Source organism: Spermophilus citellus, assembly GCF_964194105.1.
Source record: "Spermophilus citellus genome assembly, chromosome: 4".
Taxonomy (NCBI): Eukaryota; Metazoa; Chordata; class Mammalia; order Rodentia; family Sciuridae; genus Spermophilus; species Spermophilus citellus.
In genome coordinates this window covers 9,516,061-9,543,827 of record NC_138185.1, presented here as the reverse complement: position 1 = coordinate 9,543,827, position 27,767 = coordinate 9,516,061, and the positions used below count along the sequence as shown (strand labels likewise).

Sequence of the window (27,767 nt, the reverse complement as noted above, 5' to 3'; positions counted from 1 at the left end):
GCCAGAAACCACCTTTGATGTGTTCCTGTAAAGAATAACACAGACTTTCCTGTTTGTCTTGAAGCTGCTGAACTAAAGCTTCAGCGGCAAAGGACAAAATATTCTGCATTAAAAAATATCAGCACATCCCCCAAACACACACACACACACACACACACACACATACACACACACACTTACACACACACACACACACAGCCAGGGCGTAGCAAACCCAGAGCTGGCCTCCCTGGGGTTCAAGTGGTTCCTGTTGTTCCCTCTGGGTTGTCTTAATGTGATTTTTTCACCATGTTTTCTCTGTTGCTGCTATTTGTGTCTCAAAATAGCAACAGTAATTATCAGATCGCTGTCCCCCCTTTCCACTGCGGGCTGAACCGGAGTGCCTCTGAGATTCCCCCACCAAACCTCTGAACCCGTCTGAGGCCGCTCATCTGTCTCTCTAAGTCAGCAGAAGGCAGTGCAGGGGACGGTGCCCAGAGCCTGAAGGATCTCAACAGCCCCCAGCTTGTGTCCCTGTCTCCCAGGGAAACGCTGCATGGAACCATTGGGCTGGCCCAGACCTCCAGAGAGCAAGAGGTCCTCAAAACTCCGGGTCCTAAGAAACACTGCATCCCCGGATATTACAATAGAAGGAGCTATGTTCATCTCTCACCTCCTATCTTTTCTCATCCAAGTGACATTCTTCCTTTATTTTCTCTTCTTTCTATAAGTCCCACTTTCTGTCCCTATTATCCAATGTTTTTCCTTTCTCTATCATCTCCTTGATTTTTGTTTAACAGTTACCTGCACTATTATTTACTTATTTATAAAAATTGATTTCAAATGAACTCATTTAATTTTTTCTTTAAATCGTATTCAGCAATAACATCCATGAAATCATGGATTTATTGTATTAGTTATACTTTCCCCTTCAAATGCACAACAAATTAAAATCATGACTATTAAGCCACTCATGCTTATACCGCTTAAATTTATCTTGCATATGATTCTTATGCATAGAACAAGTTTGGAAATGATACTGCAGATTAGGGACTAGTAAACCTTTTTCTGTAAAGGACCAAGTAGTCAATATTTTAGGCTTTGCAGACCAAAAGGTAAAAATCAAGGATGTTATGTGAAAAAGAGAAAACACATTTTAATACTTTCTCCTAATCCCTTAAAATTAAAAAAAAAAAAAACAACCCAGTCCAGGTCACAGGTCTTATGAAAACAGGTGGTAAGCTGAATGAGGGCTCAGGGGCCATAGTCCCTGATTGAAATCGCAAAACCAATGTTTATTTGACCCTTCTCTGAAATTTCTCAAGCAGCCAGTGGACACGATAAGACCCTCTCACAGGAGGGCTGGGAGGATTTGTTAGGTGGTCCACACACCACCTGGCACAGAACCCTAAGGATCCACCTGAGTCCATCACCAGATTCCTCACCACCATCTTCTCTCTTGAGGGTCTGGCTGGCCCAAGCACTCTGCCCAGCACACAGTAGGTTTGCAACAAATGGGAGACAGTGTTACTCCTTCACGTGATCAAAGCAGGACATCCCAGCCTTCCAAACACTTGGACTCCATTGTGGAATCACTTTTAAACATGCTGAGTTGTCCATTTCCCAGAAATTCTGATTCTAAAATTTGTCCAAGGGATAAGCTGAACACTTGTGGATTTTTTTTTTAAGTACTAGAGGCAAATCTGATGATTACAACCATAAACCTGTGGCTCAGAGAAAGCATGATCTAATAATGACACAATCAACCCCAAACCCCAGAAGGGCTGCTTTCATGCCCTGATATATGGTCACAGATGGTTCTTGCCCTCTTTGTGAGTATTGGATTCCATTTGTCAGTCAGTCGTCAACCAGCATTCACTGAGGAGCTATTAAGAACCAGACCTTGACCTAAGTGCTAGAAATGTATAAGGAGGCAGTGGCCCTCCAATACTACAGCCTCCCTTCCTGGCCTCCCTCCCTTTGTCACCCCGTGCTTGGACCCAGGCCATGAGCTTAGCCAAGACCTGTGCTAATGGAAGCGGGAGCAGGGAGCCATGCACCTGCAGGGGCCACCTTCCGGCCCACACGGTGCAGGGCCAGAGTCCCAGCCTCCTCAATCTTGGAAGCGGCAATCAAGAGAGCAGTGTGGCTGCCCTCCCAGCCATTTGATCTGAAACCATGGGTTTCAGCCTCTGTTCATTCCTTTATACAATTTACAAAACACCGTAAGGATTAAACGGGATGAATTCCAATGTGCATAAAATGCTTCCAAGGTAGTAGTTTTGTGTATTGGTTCCCTCATTACCTGGAATTACATAAATAGAAAACAGTTCTAGAAATTCTCTGAACATGTCCAGAGAGAGAAACTGAGCAGGCAGCAATGTGCCTATGACATCCTAATGACGGGGTCTGACAATTTGCATCTGCTTCCTGGAAAAATATTTATAGAGCTTTGGCCTGACATGTACTGGACACTGTGCTAGGGTCTTGGGACTTGGGGTAATAAACCAGACTCAGCTCCTGCCCTCATGAAACTTATAGTCTGCGTGGAGTTGATGACGGATGTGAATCAGCAAAGCCAAGAGTCACACAGCAGCCAGCCCTGAACACACCAAGGCAGCGAGGTCTGTGGGGCTTTCAGGCCTATGTCGGGGCCACAGGTGAACTTGACATGCAATCTAAAGGGTCAGAGGAGGTTTCCCTGAGCAAGTGCCACTTGGGCCCAGATTTGGACCATGTGAAGATATCCATTAGAGGAGAAGGAGGCCAGAGCTGGACATGGAATGAAAACAGGAAGAAGGCCAAGGCCAGCATTGGGACTGTGAGATTTCACCCCAGCAGGTGGGCAGAGCCGAGAGGTCAGGCGAGGCTGGTCCTTGTCCAATCCCAGTATGTTCCCAAATCACTTGGACGTCTTGCTAAGATGAAGATTCTGGCTCCACATCTGGGTGGGCCTGAGAGTTTGCACTTCTAACAAGCTCCCAGGTGCTAAGGCTGCTGGTCCGTGGACTGAGTTTCAGAGAGGAAGGTTTTAAGGCCATCTCTCTGAACTAAGGTCCAAAGGGATTTTCCTAAGGCCTCTCTGGATTTAAGGAACCTGCCTTGCAGTTATCATGAAGGAAAATCCTCTGCCTGGAGCTCAGGAATTCTTTGGAAGACAGACAGACAGACAGACAGACACACACACCCATGGCGGGGGGGAACAGTTGAAGTCACTGCTCCTTCTTGGTTGCTGCTGTTGACTTTATTTGCCCACATTTGACTCAACCCCAATGCTAGGTGACGTGGCCTTGAACAGGTGCCCTTGCCCAGTGGGAACTCCTTTGCTTGGTGATTGCAACTTAGAAGCTCTGGAAGGCAGTGGGGACACAGCCCCATACACCCACATTCTTCTTTTTTTAAAAAATCAGCCTAGGCTTTCTAAAGAGAACACACACACACACACACACACACACACACACGTGTCCAGGTAATCTTTGAAAAGCAATGATGGCCACACAGGAGATTGAAATGAAATCTTACAAACGCTAATGCATCTCAGAGTCGATGGCTCCAGGATGAGGGAACTGGTGTGCTTTGGCTATTGATGTCTTAAGCTGAGACCCAGGTTAGGAATCTCAGGACTGCAGCCCCCCCCAGCGAGCTGTCCACGGTGGGATTGAGATGCTCCAAGAGGAACCTGGGACGAGCCAGTGGGCGGAGCAGTGGTGAGTTTACGCAGGAAAGTGGGCACAGAGGAAGGGTGACAAAAGTGGCTGCAGGTTCTCCTCCAGTGACATTTAGGAGGACAGGTAACAAAGGCAGCTGCTGACACACAGCCTCCAGCGCACCCCTTCCAGGTCCCCAAGGCCTTCTAAGGCCACCTGGGTGAAAAGGATGGGGCCACGGAACACTGCCCTTGAGAGCGGTCCCAGCCACTCTTGACAAGTGTCCCCAAACGAAGGTTGCATGCCACCCCTTCTGCTCACAGCTCTATTTAATGACTCACCTCTGCAACTTTAAATCAAAGTGGCTTCTATTAACCATAATTACCTTTTCCGGCAGCTTGTATAACACGGTGCGAGGGGAGCTGCTCACCGGGAGCGGCTTGGACAGGGCCTTACACATGCACTGGGCTATAACAGCGGCCAGGGCACATGGCTTCAGAGAAACACAGACTTCAGCCATGAGCACATGCATGTTGCAGGAAGAGTCACACACACACACACACACACACACACACACACACACACACGAGCACTTCACTTCCCTCACAGGCATGAGCAGCCTGGAAACACCACCATGCAGAATAAACTGCAAGAAAACCAGCCTCTTTACGCTGCAAATGCACAGGTGTGTTGGTGTGTACGTCGGCCCAAAAGAGCAAACTGCCATCCGACCGGTTGGTCTCTGAACAATCCCAGGTCCAGGGAGAACAAGCAGATGACCCCAGCCTTCCCACCAGCTTCCCCACCCCGGCTGACTCTGACACCGTCACTTCTCTCCCGCTCAACCTTGCCGCATCCTTCCCTCCTGACACACGAAAACATTTTTTTAAGTCATGAGCATCTTTATCATTTCAGGCTCGTCAATTCCCATTTTGCCTAATTAATAAATATATCAAAACCTGAAAGGAAATGAAAGTTGGGAAGAACTTTTGTCCCTAAGAAAAAAGGAGCCACGGTAAGCTAGACTTGGATTGTGTTTCTTTTGATCCTGTTGACTTATTTGGGGACCTATATTTTCCACTCCCTCCCCATAAGCTGGTTTATTAATCGTATGCACAAAATCATAAACAAAGATCTCAAAAGAACACATCTCCTTCTCAAGGACATCACACACTGCTGTTCTAAGGGTCCTTAAGCTAGTTTCGACTCACCACCATGAATACGCCGGTAACATTTATTGAGCACTTGCTATGTGCCAGGCACACAATGCATACCACAGACATAACCTGTATAAACCACATGGTGACATCATGACCTCGTAGGGATTTTTTAAGTGAAGAAACTAGTGCTGAAAAGGTTAAATAGCTTGTCTAAAGTCAGACAGAAAATCAATAACCACCTGGATTTGAACCCTAGTCTGACTGGCTTCAAGGCCCTTGATGCTAACCCTACAGAGCAGGCAGTATAAAGCCCGGTATCCAACCCCTCCTGCTGCAAATGCCAGCTTGATTTTGCTTTGGCCGTCAACACAGCTGAGGTCCTGGATGCATTCTGTGCCGAGGTGGGTGGATCAGAGGCCAGTCACTGGTTATGGGAGTTGTGCAGAACTATGTGAGTGGATGTAACCCCCAGAAAATGTGCTGGGGTTCCTGGAAGAAGGCCACTAAGCCATATAGACAATGCTGCCAGTGGACACTATCACCAGCACGTGCGGAGATTCTGATGTGGAAGGAAAGAAAGAGACTGTACGCCCGTCCCAGGTCTTTCTGCACAGTTGCTGGATCCAGAGCTCCACTGAGTCACTTGGAAGATGTACAGTTTGTTGTAGGCTACCACGGGGTTTACCCAGGCTTCTAAAGATGCTCAGGTTGTGTACTAAGTGTGGCTTTGGAGTTGGACACACTTGGCCTTAAATGTTGGCCCCATCTGTGTGTACTGTATGAGCACATTACATAGGAGACCTAAGCCTCAGTTTTTCTTGTCTGGAAAATCAGATCATACTTTCCCAATAGGGAGGAGGGTCGGATGAGGTCAGGTGCACTAAGGCATCTGGAACAGTGCCTGGCATAGAGTGGACTTTCAGGAAATGTGGGCACATCTGATGAGGACTGTTTGCAAGAGTAAAGGAGAGGGAGGAAAGGCACAGAGAAACACAGAGGCCCCCCTAGGACCTGCAGTGAGAAGTGAAAAAGACTCAGGCCAACCAGGCAAATGAGGAGAGCTTCATAGCACATTATTACTCACCAGAGTTGACCCTGGGAATCAGGACTTAGACCAGGAAACAGACATATAAATGAGCCCCCGTTCCTGGAAAGCCATGGATCATCTTCCCTTACTCATTGATTCTTTCATCTTTCCATTCAGCCAGTCATCCATCCAGCCTGCCATCTAATCCATCCTTTATCCAGCCAGCTGCCATCCATCCATCCATCCATCCATCCATCCATCCATCCATCCACCTACCCTACCATATGTCCATCCATCTATCCATCCACCTACCCTGACATGTGTCCATCCATCCATCATCCATCCACCCACCCACCCTACCATATGTCTGTCCATCCCTCCATCCATCCTGCCATCTATCCTACCATGTATTCATCCATCCATCCATCTTTCAATCTATCCTGCCATGTATCCATCTATCCATCCAACTATCCATCCATCCCTCCTTCCATCCATCTTGCCATGTATTCATCCTTCCATCCATCCATCTGTCCATCTGTACATTTATCCATTCATCCATCCATCCATCCATCCTCAATCCACCCAGAATTCCCTGAGTCCTCCCCTGGTGCCTGGCTTTATTCTAGGCACTCCACTGCTAAACTCTGAAGAGAGGAGTTGGGCCTTGCCTGTCCTATAGCCCTGGCACACAGCACAGGACCATGAAAATTGTAGAAATTAAGAAATCTCCGTTGAATAAATAGAAGGATGACTCTGAAACACACACACACTCCCTTCAGGGAATTCATCCTCCACTGATTCCATCCACTCACTCTTCCCTCCCTCTCATAGTTTCCAAGCCTTCTCCTCTGATCCTTGGAATGAGATTCGTACCCTGGAAGATCTACACAGAGCACCACCTTGAGCCCAGCAAGCTTCAAACTCAAGCCCTTGACCGCCCACTTTCCTCTGTGCCTCTGGAAGTCAAGGGCTGCCTTTGATTTCTGCCATGTGTTTCTCTCACAGAAAATTAAAACATCTCAATCCACAAATTGGTTTGCTCAGTGCATGATGTGCCGCAGCTGTTGTTGTCATGATTGAGAAACTATAGGAAGCTCTTCCTCACATTTCCATTAATTTTTTTCTTCTAATAAAGAAGCTCCAAGTTTCCATTACTACTGCCTTCTCTCGGAGGGACTCCCCATTCACTCTTCCCGGTCTCCTCCTCTCCTCTGCAGGATAGCAGTTTAAAGTATGCGCCTGAAAATTCAAACTGGAGTTACAAACAAGTGTTTCTATTTATTTTATTTGTCGGAGTGCAGTGGGGAATTCAAAAGTTAAAGCAAAGTACAAAACTTCTATGGCGTGGGAGCTGGGAGCGGTGCCATCTGACCATCTAAAATGAAAATCAGATCATGGTTTAAAAAAAAAAAAAAAAACTCCCACAGTACATTGCTCCACATTGGAAACCATCTCCTTGTTCCTTAAACATCTGCTGAGAGTACTAACAGGTCAGTCCACAGGAAATGCAAGAATACGTTATATTTTAATCAGGGCACATAAAACACTGTCTAGAATGTTATGCTGCCCGGGGGAACGTGGTAAGCAGGGAACGTTTACAAACTCCAGGTCACTCTCCCCATGACATCATTGTGAAAAAAATAAATTTATGAGGTTAAATTATATGGATGTTATATATTGGAACTTTTAGCCCATTCCCAAATGAGAATGTTGGCTGAAATAACCAGATTCCCTGAGAGAAATTTCTAAGTCCTTCCATTGTGGATGTTTTTATGGTAAGTTCCACAGGGGGGAAAAAAAAAGTGAAGACTTATTCTTTGAAGATAATGGAATAAATAAGAGAGAGAGGGGGGTGGGGAGAGAGAGCCCTAACGCAAAAATTAAAAATCTAAATTCTAATAGAAAGGGCAACTAAAAGAGTTACTTACATTATTCTTCTCTGGCGATGATAATATAGAAGTTATTTTGTGGAACTTGCTCATGATTTATTTGATCTATTCCTCATCTAAGTGATTGGAAACACAGATGTTGACGCTATAACTTTGCTTCCAGTAAATAATTCCTCAAAGGACTCACATTTGTTTAACCTTAGTCACAAGATGATAAAACTTATTAAACATTTATGGAAGCAGCAACACAATTCTGTTGGTTTATGTGTTTGGCAAGTTTTAAAAACTCATTCCCCCAACTTTTCCACCTTCCTTTCACCTCTCTTCAAGAAAAAAATATCTTTGGGGAAATTCTTGTACCTGGATTACAAAGAATTCTTCCCTTCCTCTTTATTTTATTTTATTTTATTATTCCTGCATTTACGGCTGCAGTTTGACAGTAAACAGAGGGGCTGCCACGATGATCTTAAAGAACAATAATTAAACCAAAGGGACAACAGAGGAGGTGCTCCTGGGGGAGCCACAGAGGAAGGATAAAAACCCCACTGGGGAGCTTGCTTTCTGGCGATTGCTAGCCTGCTTCTGAGATAAGCACATGTTCACGTGTGCAGCGTACAGGTTCTCGTTTACCCACTCCACAACAGGGCGCAGAGTCTGCTCTATTCACCCTGTGGGCATGAGCAAGCTGGGTTGTGGAATATTCTAGAGGCTCCAGGAACTGTGGCCATGTGCTCGTTCATTCACTCATTCTGTCATTCACATATTCAACCCAAACACACCTTGTATTCCAGGTACCGCAGACGACATGGTAAGATCATCCCCTGACATGATGCAACACGCAGTCTGGGGAGGAGGACGGACCCGGAAATGAAATCACAGTAGGGTGTGGAGCCTGCTCGCCCAGCCATCTGCCCCATACATTTCCCATCTAGTGCTGCTATCCCTGAGCAGCGGGTAGCCTGTGTTTTCCTCCCACCCTGAGCCATCACTAGGAGGGTTGGGTGTGGCCCCTAGGGACACCGGAGAGAAGTCATTGCAACATTGGCTTCCCGTTCCTGGGGAAAGTCCTGCAGAGCTCTGTTTTGTTAGCAGCTCATCCGTGGCAAGAACAGGCACCTACTGGGTCCCTTGCAAACATACAACTCCTCTAAAATAAAAGCTCAGGTGATAATAGGCCCCCAGAGACACACACACTACCTGCCGCGACACACCTATCCCTGCAGAACAGGAAGCATGCACGGCAACACATTCGCAGCTCCTACCACGCACGACAGACCCACAGGGTGTGTGTGTGCACACGTGCACGCACACACACACACACACACACACACACACACACACATGCACACCGTCTCACCAACCCTCATGTGAGGGTAACAGACACCCACACAGGCACACACCCCAGCTCTGAGAACGACGCTGGTCTTCCCTGTTAAAAACACATGGAATCACATGGCCTTTCTTTCTCTTGGACCTGTGTGATTTCTCTCCCCAGGGACCTAGCAGTGTGCCCCAGTGCCCAGGTGGCCAATCTGCATCAAACCCAAGTTCAGCCACTTAAGATGGTAAGAGGCAGGGCTGACTAATGGTAATGACTCACCTTGAAACACTTACAAAATCCCAGTGCCCTTCCTTTCACACCCCACCCACCCATGTACACTCACCAACCCAGGACTCAGACTCCGGAAGCAGAGGTCACCCCGGTCTCCAGGGAGCCCACTGCAGACCCTGAGGACAGACACGCTTCGTCCGCACTCTTCCTGCTGTTCTTCCTCTTGGTCCCTGTTCCCTGCCCCACCCCAAGGTGACTTCTGACATCTTCTTGATGTACTTGAGATTCAAAAAATGTGGACGGCTGAGTCATGCTGGTTGTGGGACTAGTGATCACTGTGTTTGTGCTCAATCACTTACTTCAAGAAGGTATTTAGCAAGTACCTACCAGGTGCCAGATAGCCAGCTACACTTTGGATTCGAGAGATCCACGGAGCTCAGTAAATGCTCCAGGAAGCTCAAAGTGGGAAATATTCGCTGTTTCAGTAATGTTTATTTTCTCAACTGATTTCCTCACTAAATACAGTAAAATTCTCACAACTCTTCTTCCCTACATAAATTATTTATGTGACAATTATAAAATTTCTGAGACTATTCAATACAAGATTGTGTGTACTGGTGAAAAATTTAAAACGTGCTAAGTGTCTATTTACAGAAGAACTGATAAATTAATAAAAAATACACATTTTGTGATGGAATATTATAAAGCATATAAACAGGAATAAGTTATATACTTTTTTATTTTTTAATTTATCCTCTCTCTCCTCTACCTACCAATGTTAATGAATACAGCTCCAAACAGATTTTTTTTTCAAATTTGCAAAATACAGTGTGAAGCTATTAACACAAATATTCTCAAACATACACATAGAATTTTACTTATAAAAAGTCAAAATGCGCTGTTCCTAAGCACATACACATGTGTGTAAAATTATAAATAATGGAAAATATGCACACCAGACTCTTACTAGCGCCTTTCTCTGGGGAAGAAAGTAGGGAATAACGGTATTTGTTGACTTCCTGGTACCCATTAAGCATCGCTCCAAGTATTTAGTAAATATCAATTTTTAAATCCTCATAGTAGTGCTTGGAAATTTCCTTATGTCTACTTTACAGGGACCAAGGCACAGAGATTTCAAGTTTAAGGCTCAAAGAGGACTTAACTTCATTAAGTTTAATTCCATGATATCTGAAATAAAATGAAATGCATAAAATGAGCTCATCATATTTTTGATAGCTCTTTCTCTCTTCTATTTCACCTGATTGGCTATTCCTATCCTGTACAAATAAAGATTAATGTTAAAGACAATAAAATTGGATGATAATTTCATTTGATTTCTCATGAGAAAACCTCCAATCAGGTGGCTAGATGGTTTGCCAACTTTGTATTATTACATAGATTTGTTTTAGAATTTTACCTATAAAAAGTAAAAATGTGCCAGGCATGGTGGTACACTCCTGTGATCCCAGTGGCTTGGGAAGCTGAGGCAGGAGGACTGCAAGTTCAAGGCCAGCTCTAGCAATTTAAAGAGGCGGTCCTAAGCAACTCAGCAAGTTCCAGTCTCAAAATTTAAAAAAATATAAAGGACTAGGAATGTGGCTCAGTGGTTAAGTGCCCTTATGTTCAAGCCCCAGTACCAATAAAATTAAAAAATAAAAATAAAAATGTAAACATATGAAAATGTAAAAAAAAAATACAAACTGTACGACCAACAAATAATAACTATAAATAATCATCGATTCATTGCAAGAAAGATCCCATTGTGATTTCTGTCCTGAGCAGCATTCTCCCTCTGAGCTAGGAACCCTGGAATTTCTTGGTCATCTGTTTTTCTGCCAATTGTTCAGAGTACTCATTTAAGTGTGACCTACAATTAAATTCTAAGGAAGAGACTTCTCGAGAGAGCCCGACCATAATACTGAGAGGGACTCTAAAGGGGAAATCTGCAAGGGGAGCTTTTCATTTGCTAAAATAAATAACGGGGCAGCAGCATCTCTTGTGTTCTGTGGATTTTGATGGCCAGGAACAGCCATGGAGCCTACAAGAGATTTATGGAGAACAGCTGAGCAGTGTCTGCCTTCAGGACACGTCCTCAGAGACGCGGCAGGATGGGGTGAGCAAGATCCTACTGAGCCACCCCAGATGGGCTGTGTCGGGGGGTTTGTGGGTTTTTCCCTACATTTGTTTAATAAAACAGGAATCGATTTACAAAAATGCCACTGTGAGAAATGCAAGAGGTTCAATTTTTTTTTTTTAATTTCATAGTTTCAAGTTTGAAAGATGGTGCTTGGGGATTTGAAAAGGCAGGATGCTCTTTTTAATTTATTTGTTCCCCCCCCCACCACCACCTTTGTTCACACACTTGACTGACACACTGACTTTCAGCTCAAGCCTTGGCCTCCCAGTACCCAACTAGGCCACCAGTATTTGTGAATGTGACTCTGTGGTTAAGCATGAAGTGCTGCACAGTGGAGCATAGTGTCCACGGACCTGGACGGGCAGACCTGGGTCTCCATACTCTGTCTAGAGCTTGTGTGTCTTAGTCAAGCTACTTGGAATTTCTAGAACTTGGTTTGCACATGTATTCCATATAGGATCATGGGCCAGTACTGATAGTATCCAGCTCCCAGGAGACGGTGGGCAGTCGCCTTTTATGTAGTCAGTGCCTAGTAAACGTTAGCCAGTGACCAGGCTAGTCCTTTCAGGACAGCCATGACACAGGCCAGGAAGCAGCAGCCGTTATAACAATGGCAGTTATGACCAGCATCACCTTCGTCACGGTCACCGTCACAATTTTTATTACATTCACTGACAATCTAAGTGTAGACAGAAAGGACTTGGAAGTTCCATTGCTGGGAGAAATTAGGAAAGAAAAAAAAATGGAATCAAGGAAGAAAGAAGAAGAAGAGGAATCACCGAAGAAAGTGTAGAAAAATATGTAAAAGTCGAAAAAGCAGAAGTCCCAAAGGGTAGAACCAGATTTCCTGCCTCTCATTTTATACAGGCGCCTGAACAGTCGAACTATAACAGGTAAGACCACACCTGAGGGATTCCAGGTGTCTCCTTCTTGTCCCACTGACTCGGGGCCCAGGTGGCCGGCAACTCCCAAGCTGGCAGAGCCTCCTAGGCATCGGCGGGGCTGCTTGCCTTTCTCCTTCTCAACGGTAGGAATTCTCTGGGCTCTCATATTTGATGCTGTGATCAGGTAGAGAAAATGCATCCACGGATGCCTTTCCCCGTGGAAATACAATAGGGAAACTGGTCCCCGCCATTTCTAAAAACATAAGCGACCGCCACAGTTGAGAGTGAGAAAAGGGACAGCCACTTGTACATTTGTCTGTTGACGAAAAGCTAGAAGTTAAAGTGGACTCATTAACCAATTTGTGAAATGTGAGTGCTCTGGCATTTGGGAGAGGGGCGGGGATGCAGAGAGAGGGGAACTGGGACAGAGGGAGAGGCCAACTGAATGCAGAATGCACGTAGGTATCTTCCTGTGTCCTGTATTCAGAGCCACGTGGATGTGGGCTGACTCTGGAGCCATGGCCCCCCCCTCAGCCCATGCAATCAGAATCTCCAGACACCCTCTTGAGAATCTGCAAATCTGCATTTGCCCACATTCTCTGAATGACGAGGGCACCCAGGACAGAGTGAGAACCACTGCCTCATTCCGGCTGCTGCGCCAAGACATTTATCCTGGGCCCTCCATATTTTGGGGGTTTCCTGGGAGATGTAAAGATTCCCCAGAGTTTCCCTATGATGTCCTGGGAGGGGAGTTTCCTTCCAGTTTTCAAAGTTTTTTGAAGTCTAAATAAAAACCTCTGGCTTTGGAGAGGGTTTTGACGCGGTGGGACTTGGCAGCTCTAGCCCATCCCTGGTCCCCTGGTCCCCTGGTTCCACTGGGTTCCCACACGGCCTCTGTACCCTCCCCGTGGTGTGTGCAGCACATCCCCACACCAACATCAATGTCTTTGCATATTTGTTTAAAACAAGTCCCAGTTTCATTGACTTAGATAATCTATTTTATCTTAAAACAAAGATTTCCGGGCAATCAGACTAGACGGTTGGTTCACATTCTCATCTGGACACTGTACCTTGCTCAAGTTTCGTAGTCTCAGGTCCACATTTTTTTTTAAACCGAGGTAAGAGAGGTTCTAAAACCAGGCTAACACCAGACAGAGCCTGTCTTCTTAATTTGATCAGAAGGACTGAAATGGTATTGAAAAGGGGATCTTACTTTCACTCTGTAACTCAATGATCTTAAAACTGTTATCCGCATTATGACAGTCCTTGATGGGACAACTCTGGATTAAAAGATGGTCAAGGGTGGGAAACTACAGGAAACTGGCAGACTTGGGCAGGGGAGGTAGCCATCAGAAGTTTCCATCAAAGGAGACAGTTGGAGCTTGCGGTCTGTAACCCTTTCCATAGAGACACAGCTTTATCTCCTTAGGTTTTTCTCACTTTCACTCCTGATGTGCTATACGCCTTCACTCTTACAAACAGCATTTATTGAGCACCAACTACCTGCTGGAACTTGTGGAATCAAAAGCAGCGAGATAAAGCATTTGTCCCTCAAGGTTGACAAGGCTGGCGTCACAGCGATGATTTTAATCATTCAACATTTATTGACCACTTATTGTGCACAAGGTCCCGTTTCAAGTGCTTTGCTGGTATTAATACTTTGCTTCTCCCAACAACTCAAAGAGGAAGTTTTCATTGCATTATTTTACCAATGTGGAAATCAAGGCATGGATTAGATTATTAACTTGTTAATATAATGACTCAAATTTATTGACCAGTTACCATGCACAGGGCACTGTGCTAAGTGTATTATCTGATTTATCTCAATTAATCTTCATAAAAAACCAATGAGATGAGTCCTTATATCAGGTCTGTTTTGCTAATGAGAAACCTTGAAACACCAGGAAAGCAAAGATGCCTAAGGTCATGGGCAAGGAAATGGCCCAAGGGAGAGAAATGGAGCCCTTGTCCATGTGACTCCATGTCCGCCTCCTGACCTGGTGCTTGCACTGTCTGTAGGACTGCAGGAAAGAGGGTGGCCTCTTTCCCTGCACAATCAATTCTAGAATAAATGCAGGTCCACACACTTTTCCTTGTTTCCTTTGGCTTTATGTGATGATCGTTATCCAAAGTACAGGTCTGAAGACAGGAATTGGTGTGAATATACTATGTATACAACCAGAGATACGAAAAATTGTGCTCTCTATGTGTAATAAGAATTGTAATGCATTCTGCTGTCTTATAAATAAAAAAATAAAATGGCAGACTGACCATTATCAGGAAGACCATCACTTGTACAACTAGAAAAGTATGAGACAGAATTGGAGAAAATATTAATAAAATCAATATAATCAGATTGTGCACAGACGACGTTATAGATTCCTCTCACTCACCCCTCCACCTGCGATTCTGGTCTCTCCCTTTAGACCAGTCCTGTCTCCACCTCAATCTGGCTTTGACTGGCTGAGGCAGAAGGCTCCGAGCAGTGGACAGGCTTGCATCCTCTATGCCCTGTAAATAGTCGAGCAGCTACAAAGAACCCAGGCAAACCTGCCTGCTCCTGCGCCCCCCGAGGCCTCCTATCTCAGCCTCCTATCTCAGCAGGGTCCCCAGCTCTTCCTCACTGTGGTTCCATGGTGGCCCCATTTGCTCTGTCACCCCAGCTTCCTGGTTGTTCCTCTGGCTCTCAGTAGGCTCCAGCTCCCTACTTTGAGCCAGGCCTGGCCCTGTCGTCACTCAGGAACTTGCTCCTCTCTCCCAATGGTCTACTCCAGACCCAGTGTCCTTCTACAGCGAGGGACACTTTTTGACCATCTTGTCCGAGACAACACATTCCTGTCTTGCCTTCTCCTTTATCCTCTTTTAATTTTCTTCCTACAAATTCCTTCATGATAGGGTGGGATTTGTCTGCTAGATGGCGCCTGACTTGTCCTCATACTAAATATAAACTCCTAAAAGGCTTCACAGGGGACCCGGGATACAGCCGACGTTCAGCAACCTCCCAGGTGCTCTCCAGGATCCCTATGTCTCTGTCCTAAGATGCACCTCAATGGGCAGCCAGCCAGCTCCCCCTCCTCTTGTGTCCATCAGAAGGCCACAACTTGAAACCGAAGAAGGTGGTGTTAACAAGAAACAGCCAGTAACCTTCCCCAGTAACTTAACAACCCCAAGCCTGCTGCCTGGTCCTGGGGAACGATCACAGGCCCCCAAGGTGGGGCAGGGGGCAGAGCTGCCAGGTCCCGGGAGGCTGGGAGAACCTGCAGGCTGGGCCAGAGACACCTGAAGAACGGGAGGAGAGAGGCTGACCCTCAGGGGTCAGACGCCATGACGCTCCGTCCCTCACCTCCAGCAGCTATGAACCAGGCTCCATCTGGGCATAATTGGGTCTATGTCTAAAATGCACGTGATCAGCAAGCACTTCTGTGAGGTGAATAAGCAATGCTTCCCATGTGAAGAGGCACCCCTGCTCTCCTACCGAAGGCTGGGGTGGGTGTCAGGGTGAACAAAACACAAGTTCATTACTAACATCAGTAATGTCCTTAGTGTTTTCTAAACTGATACATATTCAAAGTACACCGATGATCATGACTGGTATGGAGGTCTGTCAAAAATTTAAGATGTGTGAAAGAGACCCTGATATTTGATATTTTTATTTGGTGCCTCACAGGTACCAAGGACTAACCCAGCCAGGTACCTAGATTTCTACCAGTTCCTGCAAGAATCGCCCCTCCCCCAACACACACACAGTGGAAGATTGGAAGAATAAAGACATTTGTTTACAAAGCTGACCCTTTTTGAATGCCAGGCCATACCACAGGCTTTATCCACATCCCATTTTCCAATTTTCACAAAAGGAATGTGAGGTGAAGAATACCCTTATCCCTGCATGACAGATGAGGAGACCAAGGTGCAACAGTTCCAGACCCCACCTCCAAGCACACAGCTGGCTGGGGGAGTGGGAGGAGCTGAGCTGGGTCCCAGGTTTGACTGGCACTTGGGCTTGCCTTTCCCGGCCTCATCAAAGTCACCCACCCCAGCAGCAGCAGTCTCTCTGTGAAGGCCAGGAGTGTGTTTTTATCTGAAGATTCCCAAGCATCTGCTTCACCATTCCTGGGGGGCTGGCCGGACAACAGGTGGATGCCCAGATCCAGGTCCACTGCACCTTGGAACGCAGGCAAAAATATTCCACTAATAGCCCCGCCAAATTGCTCTCCTGCTGGAACCACAGTGGAATCCCATCAACCCAGAATGGAATCGAGAAGGCCAACAGCACTCTGCCCCTGTCTCATTGCTCAGGACTCTCCTCCATCTTCACCCAGCCAGCTCCACTGGCCTTGACATTCCTCAGACAAGCAAGTCCATTCTGATCTCAGGACCTTGGTATCTGTTGCTCCTTCTGCCCAGGATGCTTCTACCAGCTCAGTGGTTGGCTGGACTCTCACTTTTTCAGTCCTGACGGAATCACCACTTGAGAAATTCCACTCTTGACTACTCTATTTAAAGGGGAAATCCTCCCAGCTCTTTCTCTAGGAAGCCAAATAATTCTGGTTTACTTTTATGAAATGCAATTAGCACCATTCAATAAATATATTAAATCATTGTGTATTTTTTTGTGCATTAGCATTTTTGGTCTCCCTCACAAGAATATTAACTGTGTCAGGGGCAGGAAAATTTTTCTTTCTTTTTTTTTTTTCCTACTGCTATATCCTAAGCATTGAAGATGATGCCTGGTGCATAGTAGGTGTGCAATCGATGTTTGCTGAATGAAGGAATGAATGCACAAATACATGATTACATATATGAACCTTTTGCATATATGAGAGTAGTTGACCTGTAGGTTCACATCCTGGCACAAGTGCAGACATCACAATAGACACAAGGCGAGAGAGTCCTCCTTGGCAAATCGCCATGGCCACTCCAGATAAACAATCACAAGAAAAGAGCAACTTGGGCCTTGAAGAGAGGGAGAGCTGAGTTTCAAACCCAACTTGATTGAATGAGTTATCCTGCGGGTTATCTACATCCCTGTCACTAAAACAGGGATTGCATCTGCTTGTATGCATAGGATGCTATAAGGAATGAGACTCAGCTCAGGTGTCCCCAACACTGAGAGGCCTCCCCTGACCATCCACACTTAGGCTGTCCCAATACCTGCTTTCATAATTTTGTTGTTATGAAATGATTGTCATCATAAAGTATTTTTCTATATGAAAATTATCTTTTCCTTTACACAATTACGTGTATGTACTCTGGCTTCCCTCAACTGGAAGGCAAGGTGCACCAAGAATCAGAGTCATACAATCCACCCCCGGGGGCCCCAGCTAATAGAGCAGGACGTGGCACATAGTAGGAACTCAAGAAGTAATTGCTATTTAATTGAATAAAGGTCAATGTACAAAGCATTTGGTACAGTGCCTGGTATATCGTGAGTGCTCACGTCACAGCAGGTATCATGGCTGCTGTCATAGATGGTGTAGCTAGCACCGTAATTCCTATTTCTAAAGAAAGGTTTCTGAGCTGCTTCAGCGGTCCAAACAGCCCAGCATAAGCCTGCCTCAGGACAAGGGGCTACAACATCACTTGGCCATTGTATTTCTAGTTTTAAAAATCCAAATGCACCCCTGCCTGATTTCTTTCCATTCCTTGGACTTCTGGGTCCATGATAATTGGTGCGTAGCTCATTTCCCTTCTGGTATAAATTTTCCAAGGTCTGGCTATTTAGAATAAAAACACACTTTCCCGCATATCCACATGGGAGCTACCAGGTTCTGAGTACTTTCTCAGGCCCAGTCTCATACAACCCTTTCAACAAACCTGGGACATAAGAAGAACCATAACTGGCTCCATTTAATAGATTAGAAAGTAGAGGCAGGGATTGGAGTGGGTGGACCAAGCTGATTCGGCCAACCAGGAGAAGTAACCTAGAGACCTGAACTTGGACAAGCCTGACTCCAAGATGTGCGTTCCTCATTCCTCTCCCATGAGGCCCATCTTCAGAGCTTGCTTGGGGCTACCTACCGGGATGGTGCAAAGCTGCAACCAGAACCCCAGTCACTTCCTTTCATTCCACCGCTCCAGCCACAATCTAAAAGCTAATCCCAAGGGGGAAAACAAGAAGACACGCAAAGCAATGTACCCAACTTTCTAATAAAGGAAAATAGCTGAAGGCAATTCTGATATAAAGCTCACTTACAGCTTTTCATTTTGGCATTTCTTCTGTACCAAATGGTACCGAACGCATGGAATAGATTTAGTTCTGCAGCATCATCTAGCCCAGCAGCTACATTCATATCTCCCTGGGGTGTAAGAGAAAGGCTCCTAAATACACAGAAAATTCCAAGGATCTGATAAATTGAAGTGATTTAAAATAAGCCTCATGCTTACTTTATATAGAAATATATATATGCTGTTGTTCTCACTTACACAAGTGGTTTTTACCCTATAGACAACCTTGACCCCTGTCTTATTTTTGTGTATCCCATATCCCCGGATTTCACAGATTTTTCATGATCCAGTCAAGCAATATGAAAGTTTTTGTTTTTGTTTTTTTTTTTTTTTTTTTTTTTTTGCAAATTCATTACAGGCAGAATGGCTGCTGCCAACTCTTTTTATCTCATGTTGCCCTTCGAAACTATTTTCATTAAAAACAATAACTGTGTTCTGCCCACCTTAATATCTAAACTATATAATTTCCATAGAAATGGCTTAGATGTGGCTTTAAGAAGAAAGCTCAGGGGTGAGTTCAGAGAATTCGTTCAGTTCTGAAAGCACTCAACTAATTAAGCTCAGCGATCTTAATTTTTTGCTAGCAGAAACTGCAGAATGCTTTCTCTCCCCCCCCCCCAACCCACTCTCTTTTTAACCCACCTTAGAGTCTAGCAGCTTTGTGCAAACACGAGACCTTCCCTTTAGCATAAATGGACACTATAGCTTTTCAATTAAATTAGTCTTTGGAGAGAGATGCAGAAGAGCTAAAAATCTCCTTAAAAATCTTCCCTGCTTCAGCGCTCCTCATTTGCCAAGAGGAAATGTGTAGTTAAAATGCAATCTTATTTTCTTCTTATCCTGCTGAAACAAAGTTTTCAATCTTGGACCCTGAACTAGCTCTGTCAGCTTCTCGGAGGTTTCCTTTGGGTTCGTATGTCCATTTTGGTTATCTAAAACTAATTTTTAAGAGTTATACATTATCATCTTTTGGGGATCCAGAGAGAGCTTATTAGATCCAATTTCAGGTTGGGGGACTAGGAACATAAGTATTTAATTTTTTTGTGTGTTTTTGTTTTTTGAAGTAAGACAGGTGGCGAGGGAATTCTCATTCAGGTGAGCAAAATTCAAGACACATGCTTTCAGAAATGATCCAGGTATTTTTTTTTTCCTCTGTAATTTCTCTAAGCTCATTATCTCTAAAACTTTTGCATTGTATGTTTCCCTGTTGTTAAGCATAGCTAAATAATACTGATGTATTAATAATAGGATTATCTAGCTATGCCTTTTGAATTTTAATTTCTAAAATTTCAAATAATTTTAGGCATTACTTTGGCCTCCCAGGATATTCGAGGATGCCCAGGGGACATCTTTTCCTATGGAGATAAGGCAAAAGATTGAGAGAGGCAACAATTGGAGATTACAAATGGCCATTTTAATGATTTTCAAATACCTCCGCATTATTTAATCATTTCATCCGTGGAGTTTGCTTTGGAAACAAATATATCAGCAATTCCCACTTGCATCTTGTATTCTTTTCTGAGTGCCTGTGTATGTACATAATGTCCTCAGAACAGACCTGAGTCCGATGCCCTCGTGATCATTTCTAGAACAAAAATGAACCAACTGATGAACACACAGGCACATGCTCCAGACACTCGCTCCTCACGTAGGCGGTCAAGGGGACAGGGAGTCCGCAGAAGGGCCTCTCTAGCAGTTTGCAGACAGAGTCCAGCAGGGGACAGTGGGATTCTGGAGTCTCTAATTTTTATTACCATTTCTCTAAAAACCTCTTGGAGTGCCTTGAGAGCCATTTTGAAACACATTATCTATAACCTCCCCCTGAAAACAAAGTTTCTAAAACAAGTAACTAAAAAGTCAGATGTAAGAAAAAAAAAGAAATTATAAATCTAATAAAAGGTGTCATCTGATAGAAGTGTGTAAATATGTGCTGTTTTTCTTCCTGCAATATCCAGGTAATCAAGCCAGCTCTCTCAGGGAGGTGATTTCTTACGTGGATAGAATGATGAGGCCTCTTCAGACCTGAAGAACAGTTTGCCAGAGCTTACTCAAAGGAACATGAGAATTTCTAACTTTAAATGGAACTTGTGAAACTTAAACATTTTTTTTGAAACAAAATACAAATCACTACAAATTACTGAGAAGTGGTTATAAAACCCTCTTCTAGGGTGAGCTGAATTCATGAAGGTAGAATCTGAGCTTGCCCTGATTACCAACTGTAGTCAAAGACATTCTGCATTTATCATAACATTAGAAAATAAAAATAAATTTTTCTGGAAGAAATGAAAATACAGCAGTGTGCTCAACTTGCAAAGCAATAAAATTATTTGTGTGCCAAGCTTCTTTTAATACCACTGTGATTTTTTTTTCTAAAAGTCGTTCAATTTGATTGTAATTAAATATGTAATGAAAAAGCGCTGCTTCAGGGAAGCCATGCAAGACATCCTCTAACTGTTAGTTTAATGTATTTCCAACTGACTTTGCATCGAACGAAAATGATACTGTGTGTCTGCCTCGTCTTAATCTAGAATTTTTTAGGCAATTCCACATTTTTTTTTTAAAGGGGACCTGGGTGGATGGAGGCCTGGCCTTCACAGTGGTGCCCGAGTTTTCCCAAACCACAGAATTGCTACAGAAAAAGGATAGCATAAACAGAGTGATAGACAGGAAGCTTGACTCTGGACATTTACCTCGTGTCAGCTAATTGCAGACCCAGCACAAACAGGAACAGGGCCTAGCTATTCTTCTTGGCTGCTTTTCCTAAGCTCAGCTGCAGGGATGAGCAGAAGTGCATCATTTCATTGGCCTTAAATAATGCCCGGCTCAGTCCCCTTTAAAACCTGATACTTGAGAGCCCGATTCCCAAGCCACTGGGAGAAGAATCAGACCAATCCAGGTATTATCCAGCTGGGGAAATATTGCCTCAAGTGAGTGGGAAGTCAGTAGGGAGGAAACGACAACCTAAGACCTCTGCTGGAGAATGCGACACAGGTCAAGATGCCAAGGAGATCTCGGTGGGGTCTGAAGCTTCCCCAGGTGTAGCAATGAGGAACGAGGTGACCGGGAGAGAAAAAGAAGCACAAGGTGGCAGGAAAAGAACCGTAGACATTTCTGAGGACTGTTCTACCCTGCCCAAATGTAGCATCCGATGTCCAACCCCGAGCCTCAGAGACTATACTGTCTAGAAGTTTTCCAGAGCCCTCTCCCTTACCTAGTGTCCCTGAGATCTCCCTGTCACTTGCAATCTGCTGATTAGGGTTAATGTATTATGTCCTGATATGGCAGATTAAAAATGAAATCAATAAATGCCTAAAACAAATGGGCTTTTGAGATGTCCCATTCAATCTGGGTCTTTAAGGGTGAGGTGAGGGGTGGGAGAAGGAAATCAGGAGGCCAGGGGGAAAGGACCACTTAAGCAATCGATTTCAATCCAAAACACTGCGTGACAAAGCGGTTTCTAGGTACCTGTCCTTCCTTTTCCAGGGATCTACCTTAAATAACAAGAGCAACCAAAATAGTTTGTGCCGCTGAGGTTTTATTGTATGTGTGTGTGTATATGTTTGTTTTTTCCCCCACTTATCTTAAAAATCATACTGTTTGGATAAGCAAAGGGATCTAAAGCATGAGACGTTTAAATGTTCAAAATATGAACTTGTCTCTCTGAAGGATGTGTAGGCAAAGTGAGAACGTCAGGGTCAGGATACTATCCGGATTCCTGTTCTCTTGAACCCTGCCCCACCTGCCAGCAAATTAAAGGTCAACTGCACCCTGTGCTGCCGGTCCCCTCTCTCCCAGCTAGTTGAGATTTCTGGGACCTCACCCATTAATCCAGAGTCATTGCTCTCCCGAGATGGAGGGAGAGATCTCTCAGGTCATTTCTACCCTACTGCAGTGTTCAGTGTTGTCCCTGCTGAATACGTTTTCCCGTAAATAACCTGTGCTATTAAGGTGCAAATTGCAACTTTTAAGTAATGATTGCTAATAGTCTAATGTTTACTGCCACACAAGGACATTCATGAAAACAAAATCTGCATTATTCATCTCCATATTAAATAAACAAAATAAATTGAGGGAGCTGTTCTTTCCTGCAAGACTCTCCACAGATCTGAATTATCAGAAAGCTTCAGAAAGTCTGCCAGAAGGGAATGTGGAACATCTTGTTGTTTGGGGTGAGCAGAGGCAGAATCCTGTAACTTATATACATGTGAGGTATTCACATGCACATGATCACAAAAGATTTTGTGTACTATTGCAATTGGCTGACATTGATATAAAACAAATAGCTCAGGGTGGTGAAATAAAATATGTATCACATATGTATGTGGACAGTGGCTGAGATGGATGGTCAGGGATCACAGGGTTCAAGGTTGTCTACGATTTTGCATTTTTAAGCACTCTGCGTCCTACAAAAAAATATCAAAACATGGTTCTGTTTTATTTTGCCTTTCTGCCATATTCTTTATCTTATCTAAAATGGATAGGGGGAAAAGATGCAGGTACTGAATCCTGCAATACTTTCAGGTGAAAGAGGGTGCATTTTAATGGTGAGTGAGAAATACATCCAAGGAAGGGGAGCCAAGCACGTCCGCACACACACGAACCTTTGGGGTACTGCAGACGGATTTCTCAACTTTTTTTTTTTCTTGCCCTAAGTAATAGTATAGTATAATGGCATAGCTTTAGAAAGCCAGGAAGAATAACATTTCAGAGGGAAATGTTCTGACTTAGCTGTTTCCTTAAAGAGAATTGCCTACCTCACTTCCCCTCCCCCGGCAGGGGGAGGAATATAACAAATAAAGACTAAAATTCCCCATCCTTTACTGTCTTGTCCTGTTTGTTCTATTTGGATACCTGCTTTATTAGAAAGTTCCGCAATGGATTCCTCGAAACGTGGCACTTAAAGCAAATAAATGCAAAGGAATCTAATAGGCTCGAACAGTTCTTGGGAGAAAGAGCTCTAAGAGGGCCTCAGCTCTGATTCACTTCCAAGCTTTTTGTATCTTCCATTATTCATTAATCAAACTAGAAATCAAGCTTTCAGCATCCGTCCATGGGGGTAATTACTTACAGTTGTGCATTGTGTTTAATTTTAAGCAGAGATAAAAGTTAGCCTGGCCACCTTTACCCCTTCCCCGCAGCATGTTACCTGGCTGAAGAACCCCAAAGTGACTAACTTTGCTTGTGAGTAGCCACCGCCACTGAAACCGAGGAGGGTGCGGATGACCCCGGACGAGGGGAAGAGATTGCATGAAAGACTCTCTGCTGTATTAATATGTGAGCAAATACCACAAGAGGGGCCTCCCTGTGTACAAAACGAATTACTCCCTTTCAACTTGAAAGGATTTCCACTTCTTTCAGTGAAAATAATGAGAGCCATGAAAACAAACATAAAATCACTAGGATTACAATAGACCAGAAAACTGAAACTACAGTCACAAGTTTCTAACCCACACGTGCATGCGTGTACATACACACACATACCCATATTACAATATTATATAGGCTAGCCAGCACCAATAGATATCAGCTTAGTGAAAGGATCTAATTTAAATAATGTGATGCAGTGTTAGGTTATGTACACCTGGATCCTCATTGATCAGACGATGATTATAATCAAAGTGGTGCAATTCTGAGCAATGCACTTTTTGTAATGAGCTTAGGAAAGGAGACATGTCCAGTCATTCTGGTAATTTAAATTACTGCCTAGTTGTTGATGGCCTTTACCGGAACAACAAGAGGGAAAAAAAAGTAATTTTCAGGGCAGTATCACTTCTTGCTGGACCGAAGCCCAGGGTTCTCTTTCTTTCGGGACAACAATGAGGACGTTATCTCAAATCATCTAGCTACACTTAAACTTGTGTTGTCAGAACTAGACGGCGCAGGCTCACTCTTCCCGAGTCTTGAAGGCCACTGCACACCCTCACATTGTCAGATTGCAAAGCAGTCTAAGTTTTTAAAAATAAGGGAGCTATTGTTTTCAAAAGAGGTAGCTAGAGTTGCAGAAAGAAAACCTCACTGCCTAGGCAAGTTCCAAATACATATGGTGGTACACATAGTTAATGATTTTGCTTGTAAGGAGACAACTGAAAAACATGCAAAGCTTTATAAATGATATTTCCGCAGGCAACTCATACCAACCTACAAATGTTACAGAAGCAGTTCTGCGGCTCAGAAGGGAAGGTAACTGTGGATATTGCAAAGCACATGGATTCCCATTCAGGCTGGGATCAGGCAACATGATGGAGAACCAGCTTGGCTGTTCAGCGTGTTCAAATACAACTACCCACTTTCCCCAGATTTGTAACTAACTTTGAATTTCTTCTAAGGGTAACTTTGCAAAGTTTATCAAAGTGTTCCACTGAACTTCTCCCTGTGTTTTACTCAAGCTGGAACAGAATAAAATGTGGGTGGGTTTACAGAAGACCAGCCTTAACAACTACTGCCTAAAGCAAAGGGCAAAGACAGAGAGAGAGGAAAGAAAAACAAGAAAAAAAAGAAAAAAAAAAAACCAACAACACAAACTTTTTGCTAAAGTCCTGATTCAACTAAAGGACACAAAGAAATAAAACGCCCACATGAAAAGCCAAACAAGATAATAATTGTGCATGTCTGGCTCTGAATATAGAGGGCAAGGCTTGCGTCACTGGCACTCTGAGTTACCATGGTGAGTGATTTATTGATATATATCAAGAATGAATAGATCAAAGCCAGTGAGATGACAGGTGATCAATCAAATGTCAAATCAAAACTAGCAATCAAGTGGAAAGCTGATTTTTCAGTGGGTGGGTCTGGCAGAAGAAAATGAACTTTCATATTACACTTCCGAGAAACAAAACCCCAGCATACGATTAAAAAAGCAATTAAGCAACCCAAAAGGAAGGGGGGGGGGGAAGGAAATCTCTTGGAAGATCTACCGGTACTGATCCATGAACCTGTCTCTATTTGGGTGGTGGTGGTGGTGGGGTGGGGGATCAATTGGTAAATAAAGATGCAGATGGGATAGTTCCTATCACACAAATCAATTCACAAAGTTTGCAACTCTGAGCGAAGAAAATCCTGAGCTGCTTAAATTTCTATGGTGACGCCCCCCCCCCTTTTTATTAAGAGAACGGAGAGGTTTGATTAGATTTCTAAAGGTGGATCCTTTTAGAAACCACATTCAAAGGTTCGTCCATTTCCTGGGGTGCTTTCCCACCTTGGTGATCAAGGCTGAACTCCAGTGACTTGCCCCAAAGCCAGTTTGCAACCCGGGCTTGGGCATGCCTCACACTTCAGTGCCCCAAGCCCCAGCGAGAGGAGACACTGTCCCTGGAGGCCAGAAGCCGCTGGCACTGACCACGCGGAGGGATGCGGGGGTGGAGGGGCCGTCTCCCTACTCTGCACCCCCAAATCTTCAATCCAACTTTGGCTCCAGAGGCAAGAAACAGACTGGGAGAAAAGTTAGGGGTGGGGTAGAGGGTGGAGGAAAAAGTTTAAGGAGGGAAGGCTTGGTGGGATAGCTCCCCCCTACCCAACCGGAGCCTGGAAGCGGGAGGACTGGGGCGATCCAAGAAAGCGAGAGAGGATGGGGTCGTTAGCGGGGCACCCGGAGCAAAGTACCCCGGAAAGCTGCATGGGTGGCGCCCCGGGGCCAGGAGGGCTGGCGAGGAGCTGGGCAGGGGGCCGCCGGGCCAGCCCCAAGCGGAGCTGTTCTCTTACCTGCCGCCCGCCGGGGTGCCTGCTGTTTCCTCCTTGGCATATCGCTCTACTTCGCTCCAGTCCCACTTCTGGCGCCCCAGCCCCGAGCCGCGCGCGGGGGCCCGCTGTCTCTCTCGCCTCTCTGGGTCTCCTCCGCCTCTTGCCCGGTGGCTCCTAGGACGTCACTCGGCCTCTGTCCCCCTGACGATCCCCCCAGTAACTCCTCCACCACGGGCCAGAGACCCCCCTCTCTGGGTGGCAGACACGGTGGCTTGTGCCGGCTGGTTTGAAGTGGAGGTTGGCTCTGCCTTGTTTGTTTGTTTTGTTTTTTTTTTTCCTCTCTCCTCTCTCTTTTTGTTTTTTGCTTTTGGAATTTTTTTTTTTTTGTTTTTGCGCTTTTTTTTTTTTTTTTTTTTTTTTTTTTTTGTGACTGGTGAGACACTTGATTTCTTTATTAAACATCCAAGACCGGGTTCAGATGGAAGGGACCGGGGGCGCACACGCGCCACACGCACACGCGCGCGTAAAGATAAGGGGAAAAACCCCAATCCTGGGAAGGTAGTAGGTTTCTTCTTCTTTTTCTTCTTCTTCTTCCTTCTCCTCTTTCCCTCCTCCTCCTCCTCCACCTCCTCCTCCTCCTCCACCTCCTCCTCCACCTCCTCTCCTCTTCCTCCTCCTCCTCCTCCTCCCCGATCTCGATGGCGGACTCGCGCAGGGGGAGAGATCACTCACGGTAGGTCTGTGGCTGCTGTCAGATCCCCGTCTGTGAGTGATATGCGAGAGGACAGGCGCGGGTTTGGGAAAGACAGAAAATCTGGAATTCACTCATACACACACACACACACACACACGCACACACAGACACACGCACGCACTCTCGCTTCCTCTCCCACACACACTCACACCCCCCACATATGCACACACACACACACACACACACACACACAAACACGCACGCACTCTCTCACACACACAAGACAGGGCGAGGCGATGCCAGCAAACATCGATCCCGCTGAACAAACTGAACATTAACAAACTCCTCCTCCTCCTCCTCTCCCCGCGACCTGATGACAGGGAGAAATTTACTCCCCAGCCGCAGAGCGCCAGGCAGAGGGAGTCTATTAAAGGGACAGCGTCCCGCCGGGGAGAGGGGCTGGAGGCAGGAGACCCCGGCCTGCCAAGCCCCTGCTCTGGCAGCGCACTCATCGCGTTGGAGAGGGCGTGCCCACCCGGCGCCGGGACACCCCTCCCGGAGGGGGAAGGGGAGGGGGTGGGGAAGTGAGGGGGTAGTGGAAAATGGGGAGTGGGGGTGGGGAGGGGGGTGCAGGTGGGGAGGAGGGGATAAGGAGGAAAGGGAACAGGCTGGTGGTTAAACTTGGAAGCTGGGGAGAAGCGCACAGAGGGCCAGAGGGCCTGACCAGCGGGGATCAGCAACAATATCTTTTGCTTAGAGCAGAGTAGGGGACCTTATCCAAAGATGACCTCCATTCTCTAAGCCTTAACCTGGCTCCCTGAAATGTCCTGCCAGCCCCCTTTAGTGACTCTGTCCCTCCCACCTTCTTGCTTATCAATGGATGGTCATTTAAAAGA

The 27,767-nt window shown here is 45.3% G+C and overlaps 1 protein-coding gene across 2 annotated transcripts in view; it reads right to left on the bottom strand.

The window, feature by feature from the left end:
• Positions 1-27,216, bottom strand: part of TSHZ2 (teashirt zinc finger homeobox 2) — a 422,472-nt gene extending 395,256 nt beyond the window's left edge. The window contains exon 1 of one of the 2 annotated variants that reach the window (XM_081292187.1): positions 26,199-27,216. In XM_081292187.1, the coding sequence (XP_081148313.1) occupies positions 26,199-26,238 (40 nt within the window). In that variant the 5' untranslated portion in view covers positions 26,239-27,216. The remainder of the gene's footprint in view (positions 1-26,198) is intronic. The other variant, XM_081292186.1, reaches the window with a different exon arrangement.
• Positions 27,217-27,767: the final 551 nt, after the last annotated feature.